We start from the raw sequence: 11585 nt of genomic DNA on the forward strand, positions 1-11585 counted from the left end.
CATATTAAAAATTAGGTGGGTATTCTTAATATTAAAAGGAGGGTCGTTCTAGAGTACCACTGGAGTTTAAATACCACTGGCTTTCATAACCGTCTGATTATTTTCTGATTAATGTCCTCCGTTGATTATATGACCAGCTACTTATTGAGTCGGTGACATAATTAAATCACAGCTCTCTCTAACTTACAGCTCTCTCTAAGTTCTCCTGCCCCAACAATGGATATCGCCACTAACAGTTCCATCACCACCAACAACAATAACTCCATCACCTGGGTCATCATGATCACTTTGCAGCAGACCCAATTTCGACATGGTAAAATAGGAACCTCGTTTTTTGCTGAGTATCATAAGACCAGTTGCTTGTCGCCATGTTCAACGCCACAACATCAAGGAAAACGATCTGATCTGCTCTCTTCCTCACTCTTAATCGGATCTCTTGCTTGGCTTCTCATGGGTCGAAAAAATGTTTAAGAACGGTGGTAAAATTGACATTACTGATAGATTCCTCATTTGCAAACAAAACCCGATCGCGTATTCCAAAGGAAGAAAGAGAGACGTTTTAAAACATAAGAAATGGTTCAAGCCAGTTCCTGGAAAAAGAAAAACGTTGTGTATTGGAGATCCCTTTCGATCCTCATGTGAGTTTATCCCCAAAATGACAGAGAATCATCTTCCTTCGTTGGCGAGCTTAGAGCGTTTAACACGTTTATCAGTTTGTGTTTTGGATACCATTTTTCAAATGAGTCGGAGATCAATCGCCATAACTGTAAGTTTCCCTATATCGAATAGCTTTTACATTGTGATTTTGTGAGAAGTTCTCATAACTGGTGATGAGCTTAGAGCGTTTAACACGTTCTTTCTTTTATTCCTCAGCTTTCGGGTTTGTATCTGTCGAGAATTCACTCCTCGAAGTTTGCCTTAAGTCCTTCACTTGCTGGGTTTGAAGCTGTTCTTGTTCCTATTTACTCTTCCGTGGCTAATCCCACGGCGGCAAGGCGGTTCTTCTGCAAATTTCCGATCTTTCTCAGCCTTTCTCTTTATCATACTCCTCGTACTAAGGTTATTTCAACTGGGTTGTCAAGTATTAGTCCGTCTGTTGGAGTTTTGTCTCCTCCTCTTGAGCCTCAGATTGCTGTTAAGTCTACTAAACACCCCATCATTTTGTTTGTTTATTTATCTCCTTTATTAATCATTTAAATGAATGTTCTCAATGTGCACTATTAACTGAACGCAGCTTCAATACTATAACAGTAAGAATATGAGTAATGATTCCCAAATAAATCGATGTAGAATTTAAGAGCTTGTTTGAAAGCTTTAGCAGTTGTAACAAGTCTATTCTTTCGTCAAAAGTAGTACTGGACAGTTTGGTGGCGCGTACCGTTCAATAGTTTTGCATGTAGCAGCTGCCTTTAGATCTTTAGTCCTAACTCCAGCGATATGACCTCTGAGTTGTACTACCATCGTTGCATCATTGCCATTGGAGTTGACAATTATATTCTTACAAAAGGAAATTATTGAGTTGATTATGTTTTGTTTTCTCGCAATCCTCTTTTTTGGTGTTTACATCAGATTTCATGCTGTAATATGCTTGTTTCACTGTGTTTTACTTTAAAATTTTGCATGTTCTTGTTTTACAGAGATGCCTTATTTTATGTATTCTTGTGCAGGGAATATCTTCATATGGGAGGGAGTGTCAAGATGGTGGAGCACACATTAAATGAGATTGTTATTTATGGTGAGTTTTTTTTAAGTTGGTGTGGGATTTTGTAGAATTCGCAATGCGAGTCTTTGAGATGGTTAGATAGAGAAATGAGTGATTATTTGCTGAAGAATGTGAATGAGATACGTAAGGAGCTTCATGACTTGAAGAATGCAGCTGTTGAAGCACGAGAGGAGCAAATGGAGACATTGAGAAGAAGAGATCAGATTAATGAGTTGACGAATGAATAGAATGTAGAACATGCGCGAGTTACTGATGCTAATGCTAGAAATGCAGCAATGCTAGACCAAATTGAGACTTTGAGGGCAGAAATTCAGTCGTTAACGCACGAAAATCGGTTAATGCAAGAGGACCATTTTGTGTTGATTAAAGATTGATGTGCATTGAATCTTAAATGGCATAAGCAGCTGAAGTCATTTACTGATCAAAAGTATATGTTTTGCAGTCATGAGTTGGGAAATTTTTTTAGCCATGTATTGATTTTAACTGCTCAATTTTGTTCATTTTTGGCAAAAACATTTCTACTATTCGTGTTTTGATTAGTTTGACCTTAATGATCCATCAAAAAAATTTAGTGTCTTCATAATTATTTTCTTCTTTTCTAATCCTTACCTTACAAAGATTGAAATATGCATCTCACTTGATGTATGGAAAGGAAATTTTGTGAAATGGTTATTTTTAAATCGAAGTGTGCAATACATGAAAGTCATTGATTGTTAAGGATTAATTAAAAATGTATTAATAATTGAATCATTATTGTTGGTGCCGGCAAGTAAAGCGGTGATTGTGCTGCAAAAATGTCAACCATCAGCAATGTGCATAGTGATGGAGCTGGTAATTTTTGTAAATGTAATGCACATTGAAAGCTATTAGGGAAACATGAAGCTAAAGCTACTTGAACAAAATGAAAAATGAAAAACTTATTAACTACGATAATAAGGAGATGGGACCAATTGTATAATACAAAAGCTTCTGAAAAACGATAAGAGTACTATGACAAAAGTCTTGCCATGGTATGGCAGGCAACACACAGGTAAGCAAATTGCAGTAGTAGCCAAACAAAATGAAACTGTGGTTAACTTGAAGTTATTTAACCACGGGAAAAAGGACTAATATACAAGCATATGAATCAAACATATGGTAATAAAAAGATCAAACAAAAAATCAGAGGCTAATATGCATTAACTTTTTATACACAATCTCTACATAAACTTCTTAAAGATTCAAGCTCCCTGAAAGCCTGCAAACTGTAATTTTTCATAGTAAGAAAGTTGTTCATGCATTATTTGATTGGAGCAGCAACAATCTTCAAGATTAAAATATATACACACTTTTGCGGCTCTTTCAAATTGAAGTTCATGGACTGTCATCTGGAGTTGGAGCAATGTCCCGGAAGACCTGCAATCCGTTCTTTCTCTTCATCGGAGAATCCTTCTTTGCATCGAAACATAAAGACCTGCAATCTGATCTTGTTTTTCATGTATCATCTGGGCATTAGTATTGTTATCTTCCCTGAATAGCTTCTCCAGCTTGACCTCCGCTCTTCTATTCTCGGCTGCGAAAATAGATATTGGGATTTTACGTCAGATTTTTGTAAGTCCCTGTAAAGATTCTAAATAGTACGAGCTAGCACGTTTCTTTGACATTACATATTTGGTTTTTCAGTTTGATTTAGCGTACTTTTGGTTCAAACTACACCAAAATACCAACTGAATCAACTCGTTAGCTTCGGTTTTGAAAATTTCAAAAACTCATGTTGTTTATATGCTCCACATAGAGAACAATAGAGGCATACAAGCATGAAGAACCAATCAGCCAGCAATGTGCAACTTTGTTAATTTTAACGGAAAAGATGAAGTATAACCGTCATAAAACGACTTACTTGTGTGTAATTATCAATGGCTGTAGCAAAATGTTTAGTTCAAAATACAGCATCTCCGCATTTCTTACAGTTAAGTGTTTCCTATATTTGATTTGTCCACATTTGGAAGGACGACTGCAAACCAGAAGAAAATCAATAATATCCCGCGTAAAAGTGCTCCTAACTTGCTGGCACATGAACATCAAACATAATAAAAATATACCCCTAAAATCAAATGCATTAAGAAGTTTCTCTCTACCTATTAACATTTTAACTCAACAAGTATTACATGCAAGTGATTATAAAATCACATTTGACATGCTATTAAAAATTAATGAGCAGCCAATAATGTACTTAAAGATCGATATAACAGTTAAATGACAACATGTAAATGAATCGAAGGACCTCACTTCAAGTGCTCACTTTTCACTCTCATTCTTTCAAACTTCTTATCCATTTAAGAGGACCAATGATATGATTCTAAAACCAGATTATTCATGCCTATCTCATACATAAATAATAGGTTTCCATGCTACAGTATTAAGTAGAAAATTAGGAAGAGGTCAACTATTTAGGTAATGATTTTAATACAGTGACACAGCTAGTAATAGTATGAACTCCCTTAAATTTCATGAATTTTTTATAGTAATTTAAAATTGTGGATTAAAGACATAAATGTAAAAGAAAATTACATATAATTCTACTACACTAGTTCTATAAAATTGACTGTTGAGTAATAGATTTATAGAAGTACAAATAGATCATATTCAAAGTAGAAGCTTGTATAATGAAAATAGATTTCAACTCAGTTATATAGCATCATGATATTTCTAGTCATAGAACTCATATAAGTGGTCCATCCTGAACCAGGTCAAGAACTCTCATAGGGTCATTAAACTTTCCAAACTAACCATTTTAATAAGAGGACGGCGAGAGGCACAGTCAATGATAGTATGAATCCCAATCAATGTTGCTGGTATAGTCTCTGGTTTACTAAGGTCTGCCTGCTAATCAAACAAACAACAGATAATTAATGAAATTTATATTTAATTTTAATTCAAATACAATATCTAAAAAATTAATTTAAGAGTAAAAAACGAACATTGACTACAGTAGCTCCCAATAAAGAAGGAAATCAGCCGGAGCAGGACGCGGTTTAACTCCAACATTGGTATACAAGCCTCAGCGGATTCATGGAATTGGCGATTGTATAATCGGTATTGTCTATTTTCTTCTGGATCGTCAAATTGGAGACCACAATTGTCGCAATTGCTGCAAATGTATAAGCCTGCATTTCCGCCTCATCATCGGCAGCAACAGCTTCAGCACCGCCTTCGCCCTCTGCTTCCAGAGGTGATTGGCTACCGCTTTTGGAAGCCATCGTCGTCGATCTATTCCTTTAAACAAAATAAAAAACCTGAAGATTAAATAATTATTTTGTTGAGAAAGCCATGTTGTGGATGCGATTATGTATGGTTTAGGTTAAGTTCAAGAAAGAAAATTAAGAAAGAAAGATGATGTATAAAGAAAATAATTAAATGGAAAAAATACTAAAATTACCTGCAATAGCATGTTAAAACAGGTCAATGACACAAGTGGTATCCAAACTTCAGTGGTACCGTATATGAAGCCTTAAAAGGAATTGCGCAACATATTAAAAAAAAATACAGATTGGTATCTAATCCTGATAATACACCACTATAAATACAGGAATATAATATCCTTCGTGAAACATTATCATAATATTCGGGCCAAAAAGTCCGAATTCTTTTTTCTTTGGTTTATTTCAATTCCATTTTCATCTATTGAAATAATCAAATGATTAAATATCATATTGGTTGATATTAAAGAAACTAAAATACTAACTATTTTATTCAATGAAGCGGTAGCTAGAAAAGTTCAATTTTTTTGAAAAAAGAAAAATTTACACGATAACTAACGTCGTGGTTAAAGCCTCACATTATTCTAATGTAAATGAGAGAATTGAAATCACCTAATATTTACATTTGGGTTTAATTATAATAATAATGTATGTTAATAGAACTAAAATTATATAAAAAAAATATAATACAAGAGCTTATAGGGTCTTTCTAAGGGATTTATATTAAATATAAGTATTGATATAAAATCATAAAATTATGTTGAAAAATCTCAAATAAAAATCATGTTTAATGTAAAATTAAAAAACCACGTGCAACGCACGTGTTGAAAAAAACTACTAGTTATTTTAAAAGAATGTTATATATAAGGGATTTGTACCTTTTTTTATCATGAAATGCTCAATAGCCAAATTTTGGGGAATGTTGTTTTTGATAGTTTTTAATTTTTTTATCATCCAAGTAGTTATTTCACACAACAAGTATTTGCGATATTAGAATAGTTTTTTTTTTTAAATATCCTAACATTGCAAATGTTTCAAGAACGTGTGGTGATCGTTTGAATATTCTTTTATTTTCGTCAAAATAGAATGATGTGGCAGTAGTAAAGATGTATACTTGATAGATTTTTTTTAAGTTTAATTAACTATTCAGACATCTTCTCACGATTGTTACTGCCCTCCGGCTAATAATCATCGACGGTCCTCGACTTTTACCCCAAACTTCCCTAAACCCCCTATACTTTCAAAAGGTTCCCTAAACCCCCCAACAGAATTTTTTGAGAAGACGACCGGCTGGGTCGTCTTCTCAGGTGAGAAAGACGACCGGATCTGGTCGTCTTCTCACCTGAGAAGACGACCCAGCTGGGTCGTCTTCTGGGTCGTCTTCTCAGGTGAGAAGACGACCGGAGGGGACGGGTCAGTTGGGTCGGGTGGGTTAGGTTGGGTGGTGGTTTGGGTTCGAATAGATGGTTTAGGTTTGGCTAGATTTTTTTTCAAATATTATTTTGAGGGTTTTTTGGGTTTTCCAATTTTTTAGGGTATTTTGGTGACGTGTCAGCTGACATGGCGCCGCCAATTTTTTTTTTTTTTTAAATGACAGCCGCCAAAAAATGACGGCGCTGAGGGGTATTTTCGTCCATAAGGACCATGAATGAGCGCCGCCATAAAAGTTGGGGGGTTTAGGGAAACTTTTGAAAGTATAGGGGGTTTAGGGAAGCTTGTGGTAAAAGTCGAGGACCGTCGGTGATTATTAGCCCTGCCCTCCATAGCTCCACCACAATTTAGTCATCTCCGCCTCTATCTTGCTCACCGCGGCCGCCACATTCTCCTCATTGCTCATGAATTCAGTTAACAGCCAATTTGCAAATATAGTTAACAAAGCAGCCATTGTTAGAGAAGAGGTCTCACTCAAAGAAAATTCAAGAAACCAAAGAAATCTCTATGTACATTTACCAATTATTTTACATAAATAACAAAAATACAAAAGAACGAAATCATTTCTTCATGAAATGAAATTATCGTAACAATCACGGCTCTTCTAGCTCTCGAGTGGTTCCGATTCGATCACTTCATTTTCTCGAGTTACCGAATCGATTGCTAACTTGACGAGCATACGCAACAACAGCCTTAGCCCATCTCCTGATCTCTGCCTTGAGCTTGAAGGAATCCAATTCCTTCAATGACTTAGTTCCTGGTTCTATCTTTACAATCTCGACATGCGAAAAACATCGACGAAAAAGGCCGCGTTTCGCATTAACACGATCATCGTTAGGCTTAATAGTAGCATCAAGAGACATAGTTTTTTTCTTTACAGCCATGTTCAATTGAATTTGATGATGTTGCTAGAATTTCAGAAACACATTATTTATATATGGAGAGAATTACAGTACGACAAGTAATATATACTATATAGTTTATTCCAATACGTGTAGCGAACTTATTATGTGTGATTTGACTTGACCTTTCAATGTTTTTGTGTAATTTTGTATTTATTTTGTGATTCTTTGGAATTGTGATGAATTGCAAGTCTTATTAACTAATTAAAGTTAATTAAAAAGGTTTTTGAGTTGTTTGATTCGGACAGATTAATTAAAAACCATTTTGAAGTGATGTTGTTGTTTAATTATGATTATCAAAAATTCTATGGTTGACTATGTATAATTTTTGCAATTTTAATAGCAAAACACAATGGATTTTGTCGTTTAAGAGGCTTCCTGGGCAATTTACTTCTTCACCAAGTAAGCAATCCATCATTTTATATGATGTGACCAAGTAATACATGTATCCTTAATTAAGACAATATTTACATAACTAACCAGAAAATGAAATAATAAAACTATTTCAAAAAGATTCAGGATAGTGATAAATTTAAAATTCTAATCCTAGAAAACTATATATTATCTTGGAGAAAATCTAATATAGACTTTTTCCATCACATCATATATGTCCAGTCAATGATATTTTATTACATCATTAAATATGTAAAAATCATGATTAAACTAAATTACATTTTTCATTAAGCTAATTACATGGAAAAAATATTAGTTTTATCTACAAAAGACGTGTTAGACATAGTCTACTTATGAATTTCTCATGTTATTGTCTTTTTTATTTTTATTTTTGTTTCTAAAGCAATTGGCTCTTTATTTTTCTTCTTTCAAATTTAAAATTTCAAAAAACAAATGTCGAACATCAACTTACAATTTTTGCAAATCGAATCAGTAATGGATTCTCCGAGTCTTGTTGAGCCGGACACAAAATATCACGTACATTGCCACATCAATGGCTCTGTTTACACATCAAAACTATATATATTTACACTCGATTAAAATTATTTTGTTTTGGTCCTTGAACGATGTGGCTATACTCTTCCCACAAATTCTCACTTATGTTTTTAAAAGTATTTTAAAACTAAAAAACCTTACAACTTAACTTAGTTTTTACATAAAAACATCATTTCACAATTTTCAATTTTAACATTTCTTGTTTCAGCATTTTCATTATTGTGTTAAGTTTTTTATTTTCATGTAACATAGAGTATTAATATACTAGATAGTTACACTGACAATGAGGGAAATGATGTATACAATATATAATTCCTTTACTGGAGTAAATTCTAATTGAAGAATAGCCAGTCAACCAGCTGCAGATAACTGCAGTTTCAGCAAGATGATGCATTAACTGTAAAAGGCAAAAACACTAAGAGCATCTCCACTCTAGTGCTAAAATACCTCACAATGCTATAATTTAGCATTTAGTATAAAAAGCACATCTCCATTGCACTTCTATTTCATGTGCTAAATTTAGCATATGCTAAACTTTGTGCCAAATTTGTTAGAAAGTTTAGCATATGCTAAATTTTATTATATCTAAATTATTTACAGATTTGCCATCAATAATGATAATCACTTATAAAACTATAAATTTAGCATTTAGTTTAGCATTTTGCAATGGAGCAAATTTTAATAATATGTGCTATATGTAGCATTTTATCTTATTTTATGCTAAAAATAGCATAAAAAATACAACATGCAATGGAGATGCTCTAAGAAGAGGTTAATTTCTCGATCTGCTTTCCTAAAGCTAACATGATTTAATTTTCTATTCTCAGTCGATGGTTACATCTTTCGGTCAACTTGTATTGCTGAATGGGAGTAAAATATAACATAACAAAACATAACAGGATTAATTAAATAGCCATATCCAAAACTTAATCAAAAAGTTCCACAGCAAACAAAATTATCCAGGAAAAATCACCATTTATAGATCTTAAGCATCTAATCTCAAAATTAATCTCACAAAACAACTTTTGGTGCCTAGCAGCAAAATAGAGAGAACAGAATCCATCTTGCCACTTTCGGCATGTTCTATCAAAATAGATAAAGAGCAGAATGCATCCCGCCCAACTAACTCACTACTCGCTTCATTTCTGAACTTGTCTATTCCTCTTCTTGGCACCAGATTTGGAAACCTTCAGGCTCCTATGCACAACACTCAGCCTTGCAAGAGCTGCTTTCTTTAGATCAGGCCTGTAATAGTTATCACCAACCTACAACAAGTAAAGCAGGTGAGAATATGCCAACACGACCTAGTCCGAAGAACAGAGTGATGCTTGACAGTACTATAAGAGAAAGTCAAGAGCTTAAAAAACACAGGTTTACCATTTGGAAATGGAGATAACAGAAACGTGCGAGTGACATGCATCTTACAAACAAAACATAGCTCAGAAACCAAGCGCAACAAGCATATTTCATTGAGACTTACATGTTAAGTTAACAGCTCATTACCGCTAAAAGAAAACTTAATAAAGTCAGCTTTAAGACATTCAAAGCGTTTTAGAAAATTAAAGAAAATCAGAGGAACAAAAGGAGGGTTAAAAATTTATAAAAGGAAATGGCCAAGGAAACATTATTACAAACATTCTGCTATGATAGGTGAGACAAGAAAAAAACAAAGTGATATTAACAGGTAATCATATATTTTTGTTAAACACTCAAACTAGTACATAATAATCAAATACTAGACGAATTGAGCTCAGAAGCCAGGCATAATAGTATATCTCATACAACTCTAAGCTACAGAGTTTTCCATACATGTTAACAGCTCATTGCTGCAAAGAATTCATAGTTAACCAAGGAAATTAACTTTTTTTTTCATGCGATCAATCCAACAACCACCAATTTACAAAAGGCCCTAATCACTAAAAGTAAATACACAATATGAAACAATACATAATTCTATTAAAGAAACGCAACCCATTCCCATCTCAGAAAATGGAATAGGAAAACTTTTCTGCCCTATAGTATCTGAAAAAGAGATTCTTTCCGAGTAACAAAAACAACTAACTTAAGCATTCATCCTTAGAATATCCGAATAACATTTCATTGGTTTCAATAATCAGATCAAATGCAGTTAAATTTACCTGGTTCTCGACGGCTTTAGCCATACGGCTAAACTCCTTCTTCATAACAGATTTATGAAGCAAAGCAGAAGGCTTATTCTGCTTCCTAGTCTTAGTAGTCGCAAGCGTCACCGACTGATCCTTTCCCGACTGAATAGCCACCGTTTTCTTGTTCGCCAAACCTAAATATTCAAAAGCAAAACAAAATCCCCAATTACAGCAAACTTGAAACCCTAAAATAAAAACAGAACAAAAAATACAGAACACTCACCAGAATGCTTGTAAGAGTTGAGATTATAGAGATTGTTAGGCTCTTTGCTGAATTGAAGACTGGCAGTTCCTCTTCCGAACTGTTTCACCAAAAATGAATTGTTCTTCTTCACTATTTCCCAAATCAATTGGCCTGGTACTGTCGCCATTTCTAGCTGCTGTTAAAATTCCCTGCAAATTTTATCAGATCTTTAATTGGATTTTAATCGATTGATCGTAATATACTAGTTAGGAAATGAAAAGAGAAACGAACCTTAATTAGGGTTTTTTTTTTGTTTGCTTGGCGGTTGCAGGAGCTGGGAGTGGCGAGCAGGGGAAACAAAATGTGTTACGAGTTTTTATACTGAAACCCTAATTTTTGTTTTGTTTTTGGGCTATGTTGGGGTTTAATGACTAAACTACCCTTCTCTTTTAAGAAAATTGTGTTTTAACCATGAAATATTGAAAATCAGTGTGAAAATTGATGGTGTGATTTTGTAATTTTAATTGGTAGATTTAGTCTATAATTCCTCTAAAATAGAAAAATAAAAACGAATTATTGAATGTTTATATAGTGAGACTTATAATTGTATCATTTAGTTAGAGCGAGTGAGTTAAGATGAAGTAATAAGAGTTCATTCGTCTTTAATGAGAGATCTCTAATTCAAATAGAACACAACTTTAAAATCTAAATATCAAACTCGACTTGACTCAACTCAGTCCATGCTCATACATAGATGAGTAATTGAGTCGAGTCGAAACACTATCAAGGTCGAACTTGACTCGATCCTAAAATCTAATGCCCAAAACTCAATTTGAGTTGGATCGAGTTACATTTTATAAATAAAGTCGAGTTCGAACTCGGTAAAATAATTGAAATTCGAGTTCGAATCGCTAATCTAAATAAATATTTAAAAAATAATTTCCAGTATAAAAATATTCCATTGAACCAAGCATTTTATATCTCAAACTCGAC

At 33.8% G+C, this 11585-nt stretch overlaps 3 protein-coding genes, 1 long non-coding RNA gene and 1 other non-coding gene across 10 annotated transcripts; 1 reads left to right on the forward strand and 4 right to left on the reverse strand.

The window, feature by feature from the left end:
* The first annotated feature begins 91 nt into the window (after positions 1-91).
* On the forward strand, positions 92-2309 carry LOC126680156 (uncharacterized). Of its 2 annotated transcripts, XM_050375212.2 has the most exons (3): positions 92-766; positions 874-1134; positions 1668-2309. In XM_050375212.2, the coding sequence occupies exons 1-3, from the start codon at positions 464-466 to the stop codon at positions 1719-1721; spliced, it is 618 nt and encodes a 205-aa protein (XP_050231169.1). In that variant the 5' UTR covers positions 92-463; the 3' UTR covers positions 1722-2309. The 2 variants fall into 2 exon arrangements, with proteins under 2 accessions (XP_050231169.1, XP_050231168.1); XM_050375211.2 differs by having other exon boundaries at positions 874-2309.
* A 321-nt stretch (positions 2310-2630) lies between these two features.
* LOC126682512 (uncharacterized) lies at positions 2631-5213 on the reverse strand. 4 transcript variants are annotated; one of them, XR_007641458.2, is made up of 5 exons: positions 5142-5213; positions 4684-4978; positions 4493-4585; positions 3603-3716; positions 2631-3275 (listed from the first exon to the last, which is right to left on the reverse strand). It is a non-coding gene; the product is annotated as an uncharacterized LOC126682512 (long non-coding RNA). The 4 variants fall into 4 exon arrangements; XR_007641459.2 differs by lacking the exon at positions 5142-5213 and having other exon boundaries at positions 3603-3769; positions 4684-5084; XR_007641460.2 differs by lacking the exon at positions 5142-5213 and having other exon boundaries at positions 4493-4588; positions 4684-5080.
* Positions 5214-6877: 1664 nt separating this feature from the next.
* LOC126682957 (uncharacterized) lies at positions 6878-7321 on the reverse strand. Its single transcript, XM_050378751.2, has one exon. It carries the CDS (start codon positions 7275-7277, stop codon positions 7029-7031), a length of 249 nt encoding a protein of 82 aa, XP_050234708.1. The 5' UTR covers positions 7278-7321; the 3' UTR covers positions 6878-7028.
* Positions 7322-9144: 1823 nt separating this feature from the next.
* On the reverse strand, positions 9145-11035 carry LOC126682722 (60S ribosomal protein L28-2-like). 2 transcript variants are annotated; one of them, XM_050378467.2, is made up of 4 exons: positions 10884-11035; positions 10632-10801; positions 10382-10542; positions 9145-9508 (listed from the first exon to the last, which is right to left on the reverse strand). In XM_050378467.2, exons 2-4 carry the CDS (start codon positions 10777-10779, stop codon positions 9383-9385), a joined length of 435 nt encoding a protein of 144 aa, XP_050234424.1. In that variant the 5' UTR covers positions 10780-10801; positions 10884-11035; the 3' UTR covers positions 9145-9382. The 2 variants fall into 2 exon arrangements, with proteins under 2 accessions (XP_050234424.1, XP_050234425.1); XM_050378468.2 differs by having other exon boundaries at positions 10632-10788; positions 10884-10973.
* Positions 9678-9752, reverse strand: LOC126685239 (small nucleolar RNA R24). The gene has a single exon (XR_007643350.1). It is a non-coding gene; the product is annotated as a small nucleolar RNA R24 (small nucleolar RNA).
* Positions 11036-11585: the final 550 nt, after the last annotated feature.

The sequence above is a fragment of the Mercurialis annua genome, linkage group LG5 (genome assembly GCF_937616625.2).
Source record: "Mercurialis annua linkage group LG5, ddMerAnnu1.2, whole genome shotgun sequence".
Lineage (NCBI taxonomy): Eukaryota > Viridiplantae > Streptophyta > Magnoliopsida > Malpighiales > Euphorbiaceae > Mercurialis > Mercurialis annua.